Genomic DNA, 21,731 nt, shown 5'->3' on the forward strand with positions numbered 1-21,731 from the left:
GTGTGTGTGTGTGTGTGTGTGTGTGTGTGCGTATGTGTGTGTGTGTGAGTGAGTGAGTGTCTGCCCGCTGACCGTCGCAACATTGCGGAGGAAGGCCCTGACGCTGTCTGTCATCTCTGAACCAGCTGCAGATCCATCAACTGCAGAAGGAGGGGGGGCTGGTGACCTGGTCGTCAGCTCTCATTGCAGGGAGGGGCTCACCCAGTTACCTGCCACAACCCAAAACCAAGGAAATTAAATATGGACAAGAGAGTTGGCGGGCGGAACTCTTTCTGGGAATTTACAATAAGTCTCACTTTGGTATGCTGAGGTACAGTTGCTTGAAGCACATTATGTAGCAACTTGCAATTCCATATATGGTGGACTTTGTTTACATAATTTTCCCACCCATGTCAGCTTTATCTAAGATAATTAATAGAATTCAACACATTTATTAAATAAAACAATCACCTGTACTTTTGGCATTTCCAAATTTGGTAGTTTTTAATGTGTATACATAATACAAATCAAACTGTCCAGTACTGCATTGCTATTATATTACTTCAGAGAATACTGACAGTAATTACATGCATGACAAAAATAATTCTTGTCTTGAGACAGTTCAATAATAAACAGCTGTTTAACCCATTTTCCATATTATATATACACATATAATTTGACATCTGATATAACTTTGTTTCTAAAATAAAATAAAATAAACTTATCAACCCACCATATCGACTACATTCGATAATTAAAGGTATAGTGTGATTTAGTGTAGCCTATATGTGATTTGTCACATCTCTGAAATGTTTCTGATTTGTTTTAATAATAGCTAAGCCTTTCCTTTGTGCTGGACACTAGCTATGCTAGGATACCATGAAAACATAATGTGGCCATTTAGAATTTAAGCAAGTTTAACCTATCGGAAATCATCGGAATCGAAAAGAAGGATCGGAATTTGAATCCGAATTGTTCAAATCCAAAGATGCCCAACACAAATGGTAACGTTATAAAACAGCAACGTCACCTCTTCTCAAACGGACTGGCTGTCGGTCAGTTCTACACGTTTGCAACAAGGTGAAAGTAAAACGCTAACCTTACTGTTTGTGCAAGTTACCATTAGCAGCTGACTCAGTGGGTTAACGTTAGCTCCCATAGGTGATAGCGAACAGGCAGTGTTCGCTGCCTTTGTCTGGCTTGCCATAACAATTAGCGTTAGCTGTGTGGAAACCCGCATTAATTATGTAGCTAGTCTGCTCAGCATGAAGCCTCCGGTCTCATAATTTTTGACTTTCGTTTGTTTTAGTGCTCTGCTAGCTTGCCTGCCTGTGTTGCTAGCTAACTGTTAACGCTCAACAACTAATTTATCCGTGGTGTTTTTCGTCAAGACAACACCTCAACAAGGCTGTAAAGTCAGACGGAGAACACAGGTAACCGTGGTATCTTCCTTACCTCAGGCGACAGACACAGGGTTATATCAACTTCTTTAACTCTTTCTTTCGCCCACTTACTGTGTCAACAACAACACCAAACAGACCCTACAAGCAGGCAGGGCCATGGAAAACATATTGCGCAAGCTCCGAGTTCTAAGGAGCATGGGAAGTGTAGTCCTCCTTTGAGGAGAAAGGGAGATGAAGGTAACATATCATTTACCATACAAAACTGTTATAGAATTGGAAAAAACGCCTTGAAATAACATATGTTTTTGTATGTGTGTATGATTGTATTATTGTTATAGTATGATTATAGTATTCAATATACATTCAGTTGAAAATAATACATTAATAAGGCTTTAGTGATACTTTGTTTCCTATACACCACCATTAAATAATCTTTGTTGTCATTTCTGATCTTTGCAGCCTATACAGAATAAGTGTGCAATATAAAATATATATAACTCACCCACTAAATTTAACTTCAGAGATGTTGATGTGCCATGTGCCATTATTATCATTGCATCTGTGCATAATTTTTCATTTGGGCAAATTTTCAAAGTACAATTTAATTTAATAATTCATGTATAATTTATTATATAATACTGTTAATACTGCTATATGTTGTACATTTATCTATCTCTGTACACTTACCTAACTTGCTCTTATCTTTGCTGTTGCAAACCGCAATTTCACCAATGTGGGACAAATAAAGGTTTTCCTTTTCTTATTTTATCTTATCTTATCTTATCTAATCTTATCTTATCTTATCTTATCTTATCTCATCTTATCTTATCTTATAATATACAAAATGTCCCACTGTCCATAATGAATAGGTTTATTATACTTTATTATTATTAATCCCACAAGGGGAAACTACACTTTATTAACCCCACAATTATTTATATGTTTATATTTTGAACAAAGTTTAAAAGTGTTGTGTTTTATTAAAGCAATAGGCCTATACCATCAAGAAAATAATTATATTGGATGTACTTATTTTGTCATCCTCACCTATATTTACAAACCAAAGAGAATGTAATAAAGACGTACACCACATAACACACTTTGCACGTACATGCAAAGTGTGTTATGTGGTGAGGTGTGTTTGATTTCCCTGGCTCTGCACAGGGGCACACCCACAAGGCGGTGCGTTGTCCATGGCAGCAGCATCATGCGTTCATCTGAGCTCTAGACAAGCGGCTGTAAACTCAAGTCGACCGCTGCCTGTGTGAATCACAGGAGGAGATCTCACACCCTATCAATGGTTGTCTGGAGGATAAGAAATACGCACAAAAGGAAACATGCACTCATCTGCCTGTGCATTGTTGGCTTCATCATATACAGATATCTTGGGTAAGTGAAAGTTGTCACTGTTGTTGTTTCAATTAGAGCTACTTTGAGATTGCTTGTGCCTAATGCAGGATTAATGATCCCACTGAATTAAAATAGCAAGTCTCTGGACTGGATCTGGTTCAAGACAAAGTGTCATCCTATAGCCGATTGTCACAGAAACTACACAGTAAATCTATATAGGAATATTAAATTGGGGCCATAATATTAGGTAAAGCTACTATGAATGGAAACAATTGTCACTGTACCTCCCATGAGTAGGTACACAAGTCCGTTTCAAAGTTTCTTTGGGGAACTCTGGGGACTTCACAGGACAAAGGATGGTATAGAAAAATATATAAAGTAAAATATAAAGTAAAAGTAGCATAGGCCTTATAGTTTTAAAAACTGAATGTGGAGTGCTAGTCATCTGTTGAAGTCTATCTTGCTTCTAAATCCAAATATGTTCCTGCTCCTTTGTGCTTTTGTTTTCCAACACAAGACGTCTGCAAATTCCTAGCAAGCATGTCATGTGCTCTATTCAAGCACAATAGCCGATGTGCTATATTATGTGAGCGTGACACAATAAGCCCCTGTCCCAGCATGTCAGCAGGGGGACGGAGAATGAGCAGGAAGGTGGGTCTGAGTGCCAACTCGTCCCAGTTCACCCTGGGAGGAGAGCCCTTCCGCATCCTCGGGGGGTCCATCCACTATTTCCGTGTGCCCAGGGCCTACTGGAGGGACCGCCTGATGAAAATGAAGGCCTGTGGCATCAACACCCTCACTACGTAGGAAAACCACTGTGGATCTGTGTTTTGTTTCTCACGTCTGGTCCACCGTTTAAATAACAGAGAGCGTCCTGCATCCTTGCAGGTATGTGCCGTGGAGTCTGCACCAGCCAGAGAGAGGGGTTTTCAACTTCCACACACAGCTGGATTTAATGTAAGGAGTAGTGTGACTCTTGCTTGACCTGAATACAAAACACACTCTTGATGAATCGACATACAGTGTATTGTGTATGGGAGTACAGCCCACATTCTTGCTAAACCAAATATGCAACGTAGACATAGTCAGAATGAAACAACACTAAACTAGGGCTGCACAACATATACTGTATCTTATTTTCATCATCATCGCAATATGAACCTGCGCAATAAACACAAGTACTATTGTTATCGCGATATTCAACATAATATTCATATTTTCCACATATCATGCAGCCCTACTCTACACATAGCTTTTCTAACAACATCACCTGCTCAAAGGTGTGTTGGGAATACTCTTCTCATTGTCTAAGCTGGGTGCTCAGGGGACATGCTAGAGGCAGAGAGGTCCGACCCGACAACAGCAGCATCTCCCTAACAACAGAAGCAGCATGTCAAGCAATAATGACACAGGGGTGATAAGTGAGGAGCGATGTGACGCGTCCGCCTGCTGCTGTTGTTGCCGAGCACATTTCAATCCCCTCAAACAACGAGATATGAGGTTGGGGTCAAAACTTTATGTTTACGCCGATAAAAAAAAAAAAAAAAGCTTATTCATTATCTTCTCCATCTGGGTTGCAGAGCCTATATCAATCTTGCTGCTGAATTGGGATTGTGGGTGATTTTGCGCCCAGGCCCATACGTTTCCGCTGAGCTGGACCTAGGAGGACTGCCAAGGTAATGCTAGTATTCTTTACAAATGACTGTTTGTGGGAAAATGTATTCAGTATTGCTTACATATAGAAATACTGATTTTCTGTGTATGTATTAAAGAAGGATTGCCCAAAGTCTGTCCAATGTTCGTTCAAAAAGCTCGTACTAGTTCATGTCCCAGAATAAAAGAAATGACCTCGACAGCACAAAAGCAATTCTGCTTATTCTGAACCTTGAAGTGATAACTTTTTTTTTGTTGAGTACAATCAGGGTGAAAAAGTCCCATCTGTATGTAAGAGAAGAGTCAGTGGTGGAAGAAATATTCAGATCCTTGTCAAAAAAACTAATACCACACTGTAAAAAATACTCAGTTACAAGTAAAAGTCCTGCATTGAAAATGCTGTTTAAGTAAAAGTATGTAAGAATCATGAAGAAAATGTACTTAAAGTATTTCAAGTAAAAGTACTCAATGCAGAAAAATCCTCCCATTTTAGAAACTGGAAACAATCCAAACAGTTGTGTGTTTAATGGTCTAATAATTTCAGCTGTACTTGTAGGCCGTTATTTTGTTGGGTAGTTTAATTTATAATAAAACATTAGATTTTATGAATTACATGTGTTTTGTGTGCAACAATCTTAATTTTTAAAGTAACAAAAGCTGTCAGATAAATGTAGTTTCTCTCTGAAATGTAGCGGAGTAGAAAGTGGTATGAAAAGAAAAGGCCCAAGTAAAGTACAAGTACCTCAAATTTGTCCTTTGCCCTTTAGTGCGTAACTTTTAGATATTAATGAATGTCCGTTACATTCATTGCCAAATGAGTAGCTACAAAGCTAATTAAGACTATCAGCTCCACACAACTCTCTCTGTATTTCTCAGTATGACTATGTTCAGAAGATTGTGGCATCCGGTGACTTTTGCGCGCAGAAACTGGAGTGAAGATAACAACCTCTTCTGAAGAGTCCATCATGGGTTTTTTAATCCTCCACATCCTCCTTGGCTACTAGCAACTGCGTGGAGGAGGGGTGGGGGCCAGTGCGCGACCACAGAAGGCTTGTATCATGATGACGCGCCGACGGTTTTGTTGTCATTTATTAGAATTCCTCATGGGGGGTGACAGAAACTACGCACTGTAGCTTGAAGTACAGTACCTGAGTAAATGTACTTAGAAACATTCGATCACTGGGAAGACTTGACCAGTGTATGATGCTTTGTCCTCTGTGGCTCGGCTGTTCCCGCAGCTCGCTGGCTTTGGTCCTAACTAAGCAGCTTGTTTTCTGTCTCTTTGCAGCTGGCTCCTCCGTGACGGCAGCATGAGACTGAGGACGACTCACCCAGGCTTTGCTGAGGCTGTCAATGCTTTTTTCGACAAACTTATACCTAAAGTGGTTCCACTGCAGGTTACGTTTTTGTCTATAAAGCTGAAAACAAATCTGTTCCAGATTGTTTATCTTGTCATCCATAAGAAAAACAAATGTGTTTATGTGTTTTAGTTCAAGAAAGGAGGTCCCATTATTGCAATGCAGGTGGAAAACGGGTACGGATCCTTTGCAAAGGATGACAGTTACATGCTATTTATTAAAGAGGTAATGTGACAGGCTCGCTTAATTCAGATGCTCCCTTAACTCTACAATAAAACACACATGCATGAATAGAGACTGATACTGATAGAATGGATTCGTTGGATGATGTTTTGTAAGTATCTTCTTTTGTGACATTTTTGTTTGAATTCGAAAGGCTTTAGAGTCCAAAGGGATCAGCGAGCTCCTACTCACGTCAGACAACCACAACACAATAAAGCCGGGGGGTGTGGATGGAGGTACAGTCTTTCAAAAATACACACAAAAACATACAAACATACACACTAGGGGTGAACAAAACTTGGATTTTTTAAGTTTAGCTAAAGTTCAATATTCCCTGTGCAACATGTACAACATGTCACGGAGCATTAGAACATGAGACACAACCAAAACGGCTCTATATTGTCATACATGGATGAGAACATAGATAAGAATTGCCAGCAATAAGTGTTTTTTTTTTAAGCAAGTAAAATTGAATCAGTGATAATATTCCAGCATTCATCTTGAGAAAAAACAGTAAATATAATGACAAAAAGAGGAATACAAAATGTTAAACCAAACATTCAATTAAATCTTCACAATTAGCAAGTCGTATTCTTTCTCTGAAAACTATTATTTGTTCAGCCCTAATACACACACACACACACACACACACACACACACACACACACGCTCACCCTGTGATCTCCCATTGTAGCCATCAGATCATTGAAGCTGCAGAAGCTTAATCAGAGAGACATCCAGGATCTGAGTGCTATCCAGGTGTGTGTCTTACCTTTACACATCACTTCACTGTCTGGCACTAAAGACGTCAAATATTCAGGTAATGAAACACGGGACAGTGAGTTAATAGTTAATAGTGTGGCCTTTTTCTGTGCTGTTTGTCAGCCCAACAGCCCCATCCTGGTGATGGACTACTGGACCGGCGGGTATGATGTGTGGGGCGACCTCCACCATGTGCTTCCCCCAGAGGGTAAGGAAGGCTCTCCTTGTTTTCACTGTCTTTTGAGATGAAAAAGACAAATTTCTATCGGTGCTTACCTCTTATTCGTAATTTTACCTGGGTCATCACTGGATTGATTGTTGTCAGGAGGGAATTTTTGTTTTCATACTGCACCATTTGGCCCAAGATAAAGCTAAATCCTGGGATTAGTGTTGCCGTATCTTCTGTGGTTAATGTGCAGACCATATAACTGCAACAGCGCTTTTTTTGCATGACATACCCCTTTTTCTTTTCCCTCACTTCCTGTTTCCTCGCCATCAACTATCTAATGAAATACAATAAAAAGCACATTGGGATACATTACGTCTCCTTTGTAAAGACATGGCTCATACATACAGTATATACAATGGAGGTTTATAGTGAACCCAACATGATTGGATAGTATTTGGGTTTGATGGAATTCCCTGGAGAATATACAGTTATCCTTTGTCTAAATGCGGTTTGTGGCTTTTTGACTGCCACCACTTTTTATAGCAATTTTGGTCACAATCTTGCGGATCTACTTACAGAAAAACTGGTACCAGAAAAAGCATATATTGGTAAAACCCAATCCTGCACTAAAACAGACCTACTTCACACAAGGCTGTTTTTGGTCTAAACGCCCACTTAGCTTTCTGTCCTTTGTCAGACAGTCGGCCACTCTATAAAACAATTATTTGTATCTCGCAGCAATATATAATGTCACTTTTATGCTTTCTGTTCTTACTGCTTTGCTTTTTGCATGAGTAACACCAGCTACATGCCAACAGTGTACTTAAATGCAAATGTCAAAGTCAACCTACTTTTGAATTGTTGTAGCCTCTGACACAGGTCAGCAGAGAAAACACTGTATGATGATTTATGTTTTTAAGGAGTCAAGTTGTCAAACAGTGAACGTGTTGAATTTCTTGTCAGATATGGTGTCCACCGTGAGAGAAATCCTGAGACGAGGCATGTCTGTTAACCTCTACATGTTCCATGGAGGCTCCAGTTTTGGCTTCATGAGCGGTGCCCTCGCTGATCCCTCCTACAAAGCATTGGTCCCCAGCTATGGTTGGTTCCTCCGTGTTGTGTGCTGTGTCATAAACAAACTAGTCTATATCCACGTTCCACGTGCGGGATTGCCCCGGATATCCCTGTTTTGATCCGGATGTCCGTTACCTTCCGCTTCCTTTGTGTTGGCATTTCAAGCTCTGGTGGCTAACTGCTCCTCAGATCTCTGCAAAACCAAAACAACTTTTGAGCGTACACATGTTCCACCAAAACAAGTTCCTTCCCGAGGCTATTTTGCAGAGGCATGGTTGCTCCGTCCAGTGTTTAGCACCGCCCAAGGCGATTGTGATTGGTTTAATTAAATGCCAATAAACCAAAGCCCGTTTTTCTCCCATCCCTGAATGCTGTGAGGACTAGCCAGACCCTCTTTCGCTGTGCTTTGGAGGAGGGTCTGGCAAAGCTAGAATTTATAACTAATAATGGACACCTCAAAAGGCATTATATTAAGCTTAGCGTTAGTTCATGCAGTACACAAAGTTATACGCCCACCGATTAAATTATCATTCCTATCAGTCACACACCAATCACAGCCAGTCCCTGTTTCAGCTTAGCACGCTGCTTGGCTGGTCCAGGGAGCATTATCAAGAGCGTAGCCATCAGCGCAAAGCATGACTGTATTTCTATTTGTTGCCATAAATGGTTAAATCTACAGTGGCTTGCATACATTTCCACACCCATGCTAAAGTTAATTGAAAAGAGGAATAAATTACCATCTTTTGGAAATTGATCTTAATACCTTAATTCAAAAAACAGGAAAGTCCAACCTTTTAAGGACATCAATTTTCTTTGTGAATGAATAATGTATTGTAAATACATAAATGTTCGTCCTTAAAATACAGGGTCATAAGTATACATATGTCAGGCCATAAGTTAAATTAATTTATTTTTAAAGGCCAGTTATTTCATGGATCCAGGATACTATGCATCCTGATAAAGCAATGCAAGACTAGAAACAAACTAGAGGTGTCTTTAATGCAAATTTTTTAATGACAAACCACTGCCAATACAGATGTGAAGACCTCAACACCCAGCAGGTGGCAGCAGATGACAGTTAATCTGTTACACTATGATGCTTTTCAGATTATGATGCCCCCTTGTCTGAATCTGGGGAGTACACTCCAAAGTACCACCTCCTTAGGGATTTGCTTTCTCGATACAACAGTAAGTTAAACACTAAATTGGAATGAGAATGAAGTATGGGAATACATGATGTGCCTGATGTTGTCTTTGTCCTTTCTGTGCAGGTGGAGACAGTTTCCCTGACATGCCAGCCCTGCATTACAGAGAGGCTTATGAATCAGCTATCACGTACCTGTATCTGTCATTATGGGATGCTTTGAGCTTCACTGAGGGGGTATGTTTTACCCAGTACCTATAAGTAAAAGAATTGTGCTTTATAATCAAGGAGGTATAATTATTTTTGTTCTCATTTTTTGCAGCCTATTAAGTCACTAAAGCCAATAAGCATGGAGAATCTGCCTGTGAACAACATGAATGGCCAGTCCTATGGCTACACGCTGTATGAGACTACCATCAGCAGTGGAGGATCATTGAAGTCGGGAGACAATGTCCGAGACCGCGCCCTAGTGAGTCCTCATTGTAACCTACACAATGGCATGATCTCACTCACACTGACATCATGCAATATACATGTATAATACATGTGATCGCCCTCCATTAATCATGATCCTTGACGTGTTCGTAGTTGTCAAAACAAAACTTAAAGGAAAAGTTTGTCATTTTTTGAAATATGCTTTCTTACCGTAAGTTAGACGTTAAATTGAAACTCTTCTATATTTACACAAAACATTAAGCTATAGAGCCAGCAGCTGTTAGCTTAGCATAAAAACTGGAAGCAGGGGTAAAGAGCTTACCTGACTCTTTCCGAACGTAAAAATGTTCTTCTACCATCACCTTGTAAAGTCACAAGTTATGCGCTACTTATATATCTTGTACGCAAAAAAAGTAAGTGACATGCTCTGGTTTTACAGGGACTTATGTGTCAGATCATTTCTTGGCCAAGTGCAGTGACTTCCTAGAGACTTCTTGTCAGCGTGAGAGATTGGCGGAGACTACAGATATAAGATATGACATATCACAGAGGTCCAGGTGGGCGGGTTTTGTTACAGGTGGAAAGAGTCAGGCTATCTGTTCCCCCGTTTTCATTCTTTATGCTAAGCTAACTGCTGCCTGGCTGTAATAATCTTATCTAACCTACAGCAAGACAGCAAGTTCATTTCCCAAAATGATAAAATGTTCCTTTAACAGTCATGGCTTTTAGGAGTCAGTTCATGCTGATGGTAAGGCTACAGTACACATTTCACAGCAATGACAAAATACAGCACATAGAAGTTTTTTAAAGGCGATGAATGTGGTGATAGTAGTTGGCATACTTGTAGCCACTTTTGAGATATTTCATTCAAGCAAAGAAGACTTTATGTGGTGTGTACGGTAATATATTGTATGTGACAGCCATATTTTTCTTCCTAGGTGTTTGTCGACAGAAGCTACATTGGTCTCTTCAAGCGCCAAAGCCTGGAGCTGGCGGTTCCTGATGGTAAGGTATGGCATCAAGTTGGACCTTGAAGGCAAATGTCCAATAAACGTCAATCACAGTTATCAGATGTGATGAATGCTGAAGTGTTGGCTGTCAAACTGGCAAAAGACATAAAGGCAATCAATCCCTACAGGGACAGCGTACCTTAAGTTTATTGGTGGAAAACTGTGGACGAGTTCACCATGGAAGGGACCTTGACAAACAACATAAAGGTGATCGACAATATGCAGTACCTTGCTATGCCTGCTATTAAATCACTCAAGCACTCAGTGGGTAGTGTACAAGCCCATTTTGATTTGTGTTCTTGCAGGCCTTGTGGGAGACATTTTATTAAACAATATCCCCTTGCGGGATTTTACAATATACAGCCTGGACATGAAACCCAGCTTTATTGATAGGTTTGTATGCTTTATTGAATCTAAAGCATTGCATATCACTTTCATTATGATGTTAAAGTGTGTTTGAAGTGGATGCCTTATTTCAGTCTTTATCAGGCACCTTGGAAAACTCTCCCTGAAACTCCGAGCTTCCCGGGATTTTTTTTGGGGAGGCTGTTTGTATACGGGTATCCGAGTGACACATTTATGAAACTGCCGGTAAGTTTAATGAAACAAATAGTGTTTATGCTATGTACATTTTTGGGTGTGTGTTTGTATGAAAAATAAAATGTGAAACCATGGAATTGTCTTTGGGTCTGCAGGGCTGGGAGAAAGGGGTCGTGTTTGTCAATGGGCTGAATCTGGGCCGCTACTGGTCAATTGGCCCCCAGCAGGCTCTCTATCTCCCCGGTCCCTTTCTCAACAGTGGAAATAATCAGGTACAGCTGTGCACAAACCGGCGTTTGTTAGAGGAATAGTTTCAACATTTTTTGAAACTATGCTTTGCTTTCTTGCTGAGTTGGATGTGAAGATTTATACCACTCTCATGTCGTCTGAACCAAGCTCCAATGCGGAACTGCCAAAAACTGCACTTCCTCCAAAGGGCCATTTAAAGATGGCTAGGGAGTCAGTCCCCACAGACGCCTATGTTAAAATGCTTAACTTTACAACAGAAATAAACATGTTTACAGCCTGGTACAAAAACAAGTTTTGGTCTGTACAGCTAATTCCCCCATTGTGACAACTGTAATGTGATGTAAAAGGCCACAGTCATCGGGTGTGGCCCCTTTGACCTTCATTTTGGCTCTTCAGAAACCTATGAGTGGTGTCACAGAGACTACATTCACAATTTATACAGTCCATGGTCTGTGCTCAAAGCTACCATTTGCTTAGCTTAACATAAAGACTAGAAACAGGGGTAAATGGCTAGCCTGATGCTGTCTGGTAACAAAATCTCCCGAAAGGCCCCTCTAAAGCTCACTAATTAACACGTCACATGTCATTTGTCTCATCCATAGTCTGAAATGTGTTGTTACACTTTTTGTCTGGAAACACAATATCATGTGTTAATTAGTGAGCTGTTAGAGGTGCTAGTAGGCAAACCATTTTAACCTTTGGACGGAACCAGGCTAGCTCTTATCATTTGTTGCCAGTCTTTATGCTAAGCTAAGCTAACCAGCCACTGGCTCTAGCTTCATTGTTAGCATACAAACATACGAGTGGTATCAATCTTCCTAAAGTCACTACTTAGCTTTTTTCCCCTCGCCTTAAATTGGACCTCAGAGATGTTTTTTTTAATTACAATGTGTAAAAACAGCAAGTCAGAGTCATGTTTAAAAGCTCTAACTCTCTCTTCTTTGTCTCTCACTTTCTTCTGTTTAATAACTAAGGTCATTGTGTTTGAAGAGCAGGAGGGTGACTACAAGGTCCTATTTGAGGACGCTCATGATCTTGGCATGGCAGCAGACATCCTGTGACTGTCATTGACTCTATTGACGTAGATTTACAAAGTGCTTACAACATCAGGTCAAAACTTCAAATTCAGAGATTGCAATATTGTTTACGTCATGGTAATTGTATGATATAATACCTTAAAATTTCCATACATACACACAGACCAATATGAAAAACAAAGACAGGCATGTTTGTATGGGAGCAGTTTATAGCTATATACATACAGTACCTTTAGTTACAGGGACTCTTTACACATTGAGCGTTATTACCAAGTATATTCTGTTACCCATAGATTTTCTCTTAATGTCTTTCTTGGGGATGGCAGTTATTTTTGATGTTGTTGATAGAGTTGTATTGCTTGTGTGAATATTCTGCATAATGCAGTAATTAAAATGGTCACGTAAAACAACAAAACAGGCTTATGGGACAATCTGAGCTGAGGCAGGAGTGTTTCATATGAAACACAAGACCCTTATCTTTGAGTGAAAGTGCAAGGATTCACATGCCTGACACGTTGATTACTATGAAAACTCCTAATAGTAAAAGAGTCTGGGAACATTAGCGTTTGTAAGCAGTGCCACCGCAAGTCAATGGGGTATGAAATCATCACTTGCAAGCCGGCCATCCATGGTGGAAATAAGTAGGTTGTGTAATACAGCTGTATGAAAGGATGCACATCCAATTTTTAGAGCATTGGCTGCATATCCCATTGACTTGCACATGCATAGCTCATGACTTACAAGTGAACGGTACCACCAGCTACTCTGAAACAGTAAATAATTCTGCGTAGAAACATTCTGTTCACTCAGTGGGATCATAATTAGCTTACAAAGATGGCTGTGAAGTAGACAGGGCCCAAGGGATACTAAATCTTCTCTTAAATGTGAGTAGACCTCAGAAGTGTTACAGCATAACAGGAATAAACAACAGCTTGGAGTTAATGACTGTAAGACATTGCTGTTAAACTGTAATAAATCATTGCTCCGTGCCTTTTGGAGTGCATGTGTGGCCGTGTGCTCACCATGTGAAGTGTGACAGCTAAGAATGTGTGACTATGTGTAAAGAAGTTACAAGACCTCCAATCAATGCTGGGTTCGGGGGGTTATCTAAATAGCTCAGTGTTGTACAGTACAAGTGGGGAGGGCTCAGATCCCCTCAGTGCAGTCTGTCAGTCAGTGCTGACTCACGTAAGACAAGGGCCCCTTTTATTCCTCTGTGCAGCCCTGTGCCGGACAGCCAGCTTACTTCAGAACAAAAGGGCCCTATTTAATGCTGATTGGATGGTTGGCTGGTGTTGTCTGCGCTCAGAGGGCTCTTTATTGCGTGCAGTGCCATCTCTTCCTACAGTTTAAATCGTGTATCATCCTTTGTCTCAGCCCTCCGAGGAGACCTCATTGGGCAAGCTCCTTTTGGCAACTCCCACCAGTGTCTCGCATTAGCCAGTGCTCGGAGCATAACGGGCCGGCTGGCTGTTGTGCAGTTGTGCTTTGAAACTCTGTAGTCCGTTCAAGCACATGGCTTATGCTGCCTCCTGGGGTGGACAGGTGTGCCTCCATTTCAAAGCAATAGTGAAGTGCACCCTACTGTGCTGTGATAATATTTCTGACCCTGGCTATTGCTATTTAAGGAGCTCTGAGGTTGGTTGGAATCCAGGTAGAATCCAAATGGAGAAATGCCCCTGAAAGGACAGACAACAAAGAAACAAGACACATGTTAGAGGCAGTGCTTTTGTGGATAAACAGCCATGCTGTTGTGCCTTAGAGCAGCCTCTGTGAGCTAAAAGCTAACTTCAGCATGCCCCTGATGACAATGCTAAAATGCCAAGTAGGCATTGTTTACCATGCTCGTCATCTTAGTAGTTTTGCACATTTGCATGCAACATATGCTAGTTAGCACTAACCAAGTAGACTTAGGCTGATGGGAATATCATGAGGTTTGCAGGTATTTGGTCACAACCAAAGTATTGCACACATTTTGATGTGATGATGGCTATGATTTTGACTAAAAGAAAAATAGGAAAATCCCCATAGTCATAAGATGTATTCTCTAGGCGACAATGAACGTCTGTACAAAATATTCTGTTTACATCTGTATCCATTTAATACCCTCATTATGCATTTACTCCATTCCTGTTTACATTATATTCATCACAATTACTGTCAACTTTATTCTTTATATTATTATGTTATATTGTATTCATGATTTTAACTTGCACTACCTTGTGTTAGATATTCATATTGTTGTTACTTGTGTGATCTTCCTTTTCTTTCTGATACATGTTTTGTTAGTATTGTTGGAGGGAGCCTGGTGCCAACAATTTTTATGTCAGTGACTTCCTGTTATTGTTGTGTACATAATAAATAAAGACATTGAACCTTGAAATAAAAGCTCAGGGGGTCACCAAAGTCTGTATGATTCATCCTATAAGGACAGTGAACGCCTGTACAAACGTTCATGGAAATACATCCATTAGTCATTGAGATATTTCAGTTTTAACCACTGTGGTGGACCGACTCGCGGACCAACATTGCGAGCTATAGAGCCACGCCATTAGTGTGGCAAAAAGGACTTGTGATAACTAATCAGACGATCCTTGAAATATGTTATAGAAAGGTCAAACGTCTAGGCTACTTCAAGTGAGGTCCATTTCTCATGGTGCACATATGAGTTAAGATGCTCCCTTTTGGCCCATCCCCCAAAATAAGCAGTGTGTGGAAATGCATTAATTTGCATTTCTAAATCTCTGCTGTTACCTGTGTCAGATGAAGTATGTCATATCTCCACATTAGAGTCTGTAAATCCCTTCTTGCCCTCATTTACTAGCACAGGCTTTTCTGTCCGTGTGTGCCATACTAATACCTGCGGGTAAGAAGAAAGGGATAAAGACGAGTAGAAATCAACCACTATGATTAAAATAATAAAACAAAAATGTTGTCTCGCAATGCTGTGCAGTTGTAATAAACTACATCAAACGTGCTACACAACGTCTAGAGGCAGAATGTTGCATATTTTAACAGGCTATAAGCGTATGAGAGTTGGCTGTAAGCTGACAGTTTATTGACTTTAAGAACAAATTGTAACGACAGCCAGGGATCTCAAGACACATCATCTTACACAAGCAGCATTTACAGAAGCAGCTCGTTTTATTGCCAATTCAGAGAGGCTCCTTTTCTTACCTTAGTGCAGTTTGCAGCTTTAGGCTCCAAATCGCTGAGAGTGACCAGCTCCTTTAATAAACTGCTCTCCTGATAACCTCCCTTCACCCCTCGTAACTTAAAATAAGCCTGAGGTTTGGACAGAATGAGGCGCAGGTTCACTGCAAACCCAGCCATGTCAATGGCAAAGGGCCGGTGTGGGTCGAATACAGTCTTCCATCCGTACACCTTGCCCAAGGTGTTTACTTTGGGCGACTCATATCGTAGGCCACCCACAAAGGCCACGGGCCACACAGAGACCTTTTTGGTGGAACGCATCTGGTAGTTTAAAACAGAGACAGAGATCATTCATGTGAGTCATTTTAATTCCTATAAATCCCTACATATTCTATATGTTGATTTAGCAAAAGGCACCCAAATGACTGTAAAAATAATGGACGGACTTCCAGGTCTCATAAGTGAAGCCTATGTGCCTTAAACCTGCATTCTATCTAGCAGCGACTCCACTGGCCTGGCTCCACTTAGCAATGCTAACCATTGCTAAGTGGACATGGAAATAGCCGTGAACTTGTTTTTGGATGTTGTCCCTGTTAGACCCTTGTCTGTTTTCACGTCATTAAAGTTCATTCGACCCTTTGGGTCGTCATAAACTGTCTTGTTCAGTGTTCTGTGGCACCTAGCCAACCAAGCTAGCTGGTTACTCATAGAAAGTTAGCAGAATATCTGTACTGCCTTGCATACAGATGAATGGCGCCAGTAGCCTACCCAACGTCTAAACAATCAATGACTTCCCCTCTTTAGCTTAACGCGGGGCCATTGCAACCATATAGACAACAGGAAAACACTGGCTCATCCTCCCTAGCTCCACCCTCTTGTCCAAAAATCGCCCAAGAAAGTCAAGATGGCGACGGCCAAATTGTCAAATTTGAGGCTTCAAAACATCAGTCCACAAACCAATAGGAGATGTCACTTCTGCTACGTCCATTATTTTTGCGCAACACAAGTAAAAAAAAACAAAAAACAAAAACAAAAAAACATTTTTTGGGATCAATAAATATCTATCTATCTATCTAAGATGTTTGTAAAACGATGAGCAGGAGACTGCATTCTTAGAGAGGAATTCCGCTCTACATCCTGTTTGTTTTGCTCTGCAGTACATCTCCTTACCTCCTCAAACAGCTCCAGACTGTACGTGTTGTCATCGTCTGCAAAGTAGACAATCCCGGGCTGGCTGCTGTTTAGTCTGAAGCTCTCCCGGAGCCACCGCAGGGCCAGGTTCCTCTGTATGGTACCCCGAGGTATTCGGGGGTCCCTTGTGTCCCCGCGCACCTTATAGTTCCTGGGCGTCTCCACGTTGAGGTGGGTGTAGTTGACTGCCATCTCCTGTAGGAGACGGCTGACCAGAGCGGTCCTCCTCTGGGAGTCCTCCACCAGGATCCAGTGCAGGTTGGGCACGTGCAGCAAGGTGTTGGCCAGACGTGTCAGCTCGGCCTTCTGCACCGGCCGGCTGTAGGTGGGAGTGACGACGTGGATGGTGGGCAAGGTGTCAGACCAGGGGGGAGGCCGGCTGTAGACATACTCGGTACGCACCACCTCCACGATGTCCCGGTTCTGAAGAGAGCAGGACTCCTTGAAAGCAAAAGTATTCCTGGATTTGGAGCGACCATCTCGTCTGTCATCTAGGGGACATGAGGACAGTGAGCCTCTGTGTGCTTCCAAATACAGATGGGACCCTGTGCTACATGAAGCCAGGGGTGTCGGACTGGGGGTGGAAATGGGACTTAGTACCCAGGGTCCAAAAAGATGCTACAAAGAACAGCTTTGGATGTGGGGAAGGGTCCATAGAGAAGGCAGAATTTTGCACTATGCCCCTGCATGAAGCCATTGCATATTCCGATATATGTTTCTTCTTGACAGTTTGTTGTCCTACACGAGACAGTGTGGACTCTCTTTAATTGGTAGATAAATTGATGCTAAACACTTATCGTGTCAGTAAACAGACCCAATCCTATGTGCATTGCACCCTGGCTTCATGGCATTTTAATCAATGTGAGAACAAACAAGGGACGTAACAATACACTCAACCCACTATTCCATATGATTCACTATTTCAAGTTCACTATGTACATGATTTTATCACGATTTTGTTAAAGGAATGAGCTGCAGACAAATGACAAAAAAATATTTCTTTATTTATAGAAACTGATAAAAAAATCTTCTTATCAAAATGTCTTTTTATCAAAAGTGCAAGTTAAATTGTATTTCATCTTAAATAACAAAACAAAAAAAACATGAACAATTCTTTTTAAAACAAATGCCACACCCAAATAACTAAATACATAGAAAAAATATCTTCAAATAAATATGTAGTGACATCTGAAATTAAACAAGGGAAATCAAAAGTAGATTACGCCCTAGACTAGAAAAGTTGCAACGCGATTACATTTTTTATCTCAACTGATTGCAATCGTTACAAATGTATATTGTTTAACAGATTCACACGAACAAAGATGAATGCTGTAAGTAACACAAGCACCTTTGTTGCTATGATGCATATTAATGGAATGATCTTGGTCTTAACTTCTGTGACCCTTTACTTACCTTTCCGGGTAGCAAGCAGAGGAGTGATGGCGCTCTGGTGCCAAACAGTGATGAGCAGTGTCCACGGCAACACGATCAACACAATGGCGGCGATGTCTCGTCTCTTCGGCATCTCCAGGGTCAGACCTGAGACATGTCACTACCTGCTTACAACACATGATATGGTGCACAGTCAAAACAAACAGAAAGCTGTGAAATGCCCATCTTTAGATAACAGGCTAACAAAATAGGTGTCATTTGGAAATATTTAATAGTAGGATTTCTTTAATAATTCTATTGCATATCCTATCATATCCAATTCATTTGTTGTTGTTTTTTGCTTAAATTGTTCACATTTTCTTATAATCTTCTGAATTTATTCAATTTATTTAGATTGAACATATTCCATTTAAAGCATTTTGTTTCTAATTTATATATCAACGTAACAGATTTATAATTTGTGAATCTGTGTGCTGTAACAGTTTTTTTAAATACTTTGTTTTTGAGGCTGTCACACAGTGTGTAGGGTTCAGAAAATGATAAATAGGTGTCTTTCACCGGAATCCATTCAAGTCATCTCTTTAAGAGTTATTCTTAGCGTGCTGTCGTAAGCCGTCTTTGAACGTATGAGCTGGTTGTCTGAGTTTCCCAATCTAATGGACCATTGCTACACAGTATGTAAATTAAATTATATATATAGTGGCTCTCTATTGAACATCAACATACTGTGGCTGCAAGGCACAAACTACAAGGGAAGAGACACTGAGTTAAGAAGCAGTTCCAGGCTGTCGAAAATAGGTCAAAGCTTTCTTTTTTGTCTCATTTGAAAGCATACTGGTATAATACCAGCTTAATGATCTGAAGAGGGCTGTAGTGGGACTGAAAGGGTCAGTCCCTTTCTTGCCTCTAAGCAGTTGACGCAGATATAGATTCACAAGTAGGACACAACTAGTCTATATGTTCTTTATAGTTATTTACCTCATGGGCAGAGATAGCCAGACCTTTATGTGGGTTTATATTACAGACAGGCCTTTATTTCTAATTCCCCCTGCTCCATCGTTAATGCACACTCCATCTTTGGCTCCTTCTGTTTCCACATCCAAGTGTTTTTGAGGAAGAAACTGAACCCCAGATTTCTGCTGATGGTCTGGCTGCTGCTTTGCAAGTAAACTCACTGCCATCGGTTTGTGTGTGTGTGTGGATGAATAAGCGGCAAATTCTAAAAGCGCTTTGGAGTAAGTGCTATACAATGCAATACTTATTATCTTACCTATGTTTCTAGCCAACACACATGGTCAGTTCAGGGATGGATCCTGTCGGCTCTGTATAGAGAGGCCTGGAGGAGGAGGAGGCTGTGTGTCTCAGTGGTGCGGTTCAGCCGATTATCCCTGCAACGTGCGTATGATTAGAACCCGTTTGACAGCTTGTCATGTGTCTCAGGAATAGCGTCTGCGTTAACAACTGTTGAATTAGTCCTCTTGGTCATTTGACCTGCCTGGTATTGAGGTCGTAAACAATGATGAGTCTATGATTGGCTCCCTCTGGACGTGCACAATATTTAAAAATTGAATCATTTATATTCAATGTAGAATCATAATCAACTGTTTCATCTACATTCTGCAATATGAGCCATCGCTGGACATTATTCTGCACTATGCTTTATTATTTATTACTCTGTCACCGCCAACTGTGCAATATTTCATTTCTATTCATCTGCCCTCACTCATCTGAACATCTGTGTTTCTATACTGTCTATTCTGTATTATTATTATAACTAAATTTATTTTTTCCATTTCTTAAGACATTGAACCTTGAAATGAAAGCTCAGGAGGTCTTCAAAGTACTTGCTACACAACGCCTATGTCTACTTAACGTGTATTTATGTTATTCTGATATGTGTACATTTTTTCTTTTGAGCACAGGCATTACCCAAGTGCATGATTAATAAAGCCTATCTTATCTTATGTTATCTTATCTGTGTGCTTTTGGTGTACTTTATTACAACAAGCCATTCATGTAGCAGCGTGTTTCAGGCAATTTAAAGCCAGGCAGCTTATTCCTGGTTCACCTGAAGAAGGCTGGAAAATAATGGTATGTATCCATAGTGCCGTGTTTTGACAGCAGGGATGGCCCCAGCATTAGACGCTTGAGGGGCTTGCCACTAGCAGTTATCAGTTTCTCTTCAGTGTCCACTGACAAGCAAAGAAAACAGGCTACACCTTCCCACACAATGGCAGCACCTGATTGGTGCTTCATGGGGGCTGTCTGCTCCCAAATTTCAAAATATAGCAATTTGGCTCATTTGGAAACTTTCTCTTATTTTACAAAAAAGTAGTTTAATGAAATGTGAAACAAGATACCGGTATGCAGCTGCTGAATCGGTCTTCATTTTAGATTGACATCGGTCAGTTTCAAAGATTTTCGGGAGTTTTTGAGAATCACTGAGTTGAGCTGGATGCCCTTGATTTGCATAAAATAGCTTGGACATCAACTTTATGCAAAGAAGTAGTTGGCAACACGCGGGAGGCTCCGCTTCTCGAAAGTCGCCGCACCACTACTAGAATGCATTGCATGGCTGCTCACATCAACAATGAATGGAAAGAGTGGAAATGCTTTCCACGTTCGTACCATGAGGGTTAAAGCCCGACGAGGTGTCTATTATTAGGGATTGATGGTTGCCTCCAGCCAAGTTGATTCATTCCTAATCTATATTCACGACGTTCCACTTCTGGGATTGCTCCATTGCCGTCGGAAATTCTCCTCACATCTCTTAAGGGTGAATCCAGACAGCTAGCTAGACTATCTGTCCAATCTGAGTTTTCTGTTGCACAACTAAAACAACTTTAGAACGTACACATGTTCCACACAAACAAGTTCCTTTCCAAGGCTATTTTGCAGAGGCATCGTGGCTGTGCCAGTGCTTAGCACCACTCAAGACAATTGCGATTGGTTTAAAGAAATGCCAATAAACCAGACCGCATTTTTCTCCCATCCCTGAATGCTGTGAGGACTAGCCAGACCCTCCTGTGCAGCGCTGTGGAGGAGGGTCTGGCACAGCTAGAATTTATTACTAATGATGGACACCTCAAAAGGCATTAAATTAGGCTTAGCGTTAGTTCATGCCGTACACAAAGTTATACGCCCATTGATTAAATTATCATTCCTATCAGTCACACACCAATCACAGCCAGTCTCACTTCAAGGCGGACTCCCTCCTCACTGACGCTGCTTCACTCTCTGCTGCTGCTACTTGCCCAGCCTCTGCCTTCTTAGTTCGGAGACCTAACATGACTCTAAGTTTAACATGGTTTTCAATGCCTTTCTTTTGGCTCACTCTCTTTATGCCCAGAGGGATTTCTGCATGGTGCTCCCTGTTTCAGCTTAGCACGCTGCTTGGCTGGTCCAGGGAGCTTTATCAAGAGCACAGCCATCAGCGCAAAGCATAACTGTATTTCTATTTGTTGCCATAAATGGTTAAATCTACAGTGGCTTGCATAAATTTCCACACCCATGCTAAAGTGAATTAAATAGAGGAATAAATTACCATCTTTTGGAAATTGATCTTAATACCTAAATTCAAAAAACAGGAAAGTCCAACCTTTTAAGGACA

General features: G+C 40.9%; 3 protein-coding genes across 9 annotated transcripts in view; 1 reads left to right on the plus strand and 2 right to left on the minus strand.

Annotated features, from left to right (window-relative positions):
- The window catches only part of ei24 (EI24 autophagy associated transmembrane protein), a 10,300-nt gene extending 8,693 nt beyond the window's left edge, over positions 1 to 1,607 (minus strand). The window contains exons 1-3 of one of the 3 annotated variants that reach the window (XM_032533378.1): positions 451 to 497; positions 379 to 397; positions 73 to 209 (exon numbers count right to left, since the gene is read on the minus strand). In XM_032533378.1, the coding sequence (XP_032389269.1) occupies positions 73 to 114 (42 nt within the window). In that variant the 5' untranslated portion in view covers positions 115 to 209; positions 379 to 397; positions 451 to 497. Of the gene's footprint in view, positions 1 to 72; positions 210 to 378; positions 398 to 450; positions 498 to 1,434 lie in introns of those variants that run through there. The other 2 variants (XM_032533377.1, XM_032533379.1) reach the window with 2 other exon arrangements.
- An 892-nt stretch (positions 1,608 to 2,499) lies between these two features.
- Positions 2,500 to 14,769, plus strand: LOC116700305 (beta-galactosidase-1-like protein 2). The gene is made up of 19 exons (XM_032533380.1): positions 2,500 to 2,771; positions 3,350 to 3,535; positions 3,621 to 3,689; positions 4,313 to 4,408; positions 5,674 to 5,782; positions 5,876 to 5,968; positions 6,120 to 6,201; positions 6,660 to 6,724; positions 6,851 to 6,935; positions 7,860 to 7,997; positions 9,078 to 9,158; positions 9,242 to 9,351; positions 9,437 to 9,583; positions 10,488 to 10,559; positions 10,688 to 10,766; positions 10,865 to 10,952; positions 11,039 to 11,150; positions 11,255 to 11,371; positions 12,323 to 14,769. The coding sequence occupies exons 1-19, from the start codon at positions 2,680 to 2,682 to the stop codon at positions 12,407 to 12,409; spliced, it is 1,908 nt and encodes a 635-aa protein (XP_032389271.1). The 5' UTR covers positions 2,500 to 2,679; the 3' UTR covers positions 12,410 to 14,769.
- The window catches only part of b3gat1b (beta-1,3-glucuronyltransferase 1 (glucuronosyltransferase P) b), a 32,913-nt gene continuing 24,563 nt past the window's right edge, over positions 13,382 to 21,731 (minus strand). Inside the window, exons 3-8 of one of the 5 annotated variants that reach the window (XM_032533382.1) lie at positions 19,392 to 19,457; positions 18,143 to 18,285; positions 16,709 to 17,220; positions 15,563 to 15,859; positions 15,140 to 15,245; positions 13,382 to 14,064 (exon numbers count right to left, since the gene is read on the minus strand). In XM_032533382.1, coding sequence (XP_032389273.1) covers positions 15,159 to 15,245; positions 15,563 to 15,859; positions 16,709 to 17,220; positions 18,143 to 18,254 — 1,008 coding nt within the window. In that variant the 5' untranslated portion in view covers positions 18,255 to 18,285; positions 19,392 to 19,457 and the 3' untranslated portion in view covers positions 13,382 to 14,064; positions 15,140 to 15,158. Of the gene's footprint in view, positions 14,065 to 15,139; positions 15,246 to 15,562; positions 15,860 to 16,708; positions 17,221 to 18,142; positions 18,298 to 19,391; positions 19,510 to 21,731 lie in introns of all 5 variants that reach the window. The other 4 variants (XM_032533381.1, XM_032533384.1, XM_032533383.1 and 1 more) reach the window with 4 other exon arrangements.

The sequence above is a fragment of the Etheostoma spectabile genome, chromosome 13 (assembly GCF_008692095.1).
Source record: "Etheostoma spectabile isolate EspeVRDwgs_2016 chromosome 13, UIUC_Espe_1.0, whole genome shotgun sequence".
Classification (NCBI taxonomy): domain Eukaryota; kingdom Metazoa; phylum Chordata; class Actinopteri; order Perciformes; family Percidae; genus Etheostoma; species Etheostoma spectabile.

Bases quoted from the DNA above. Each gene is read 5' to 3' on its own strand.
- LOC116700305 (XM_032533380.1), top strand. From the start codon at position 2,680: ATGGTTGTCTGGAGGATAAGAAATACGCACAAAAGGAAACATGCACTC. The intron at 3,536-3,620 runs GTAGGAAAACCA...GCATCCTTGCAG, and splicing joins GGCATCAACACCCTCACTAC to GTATGTGCCGTGGAGTCTGC. The intron at 7,998-9,077 runs GTTGGTTCCTCC...GATGCTTTTCAG, and splicing joins AGCATTGGTCCCCAGCTATG to ATTATGATGCCCCCTTGTCT.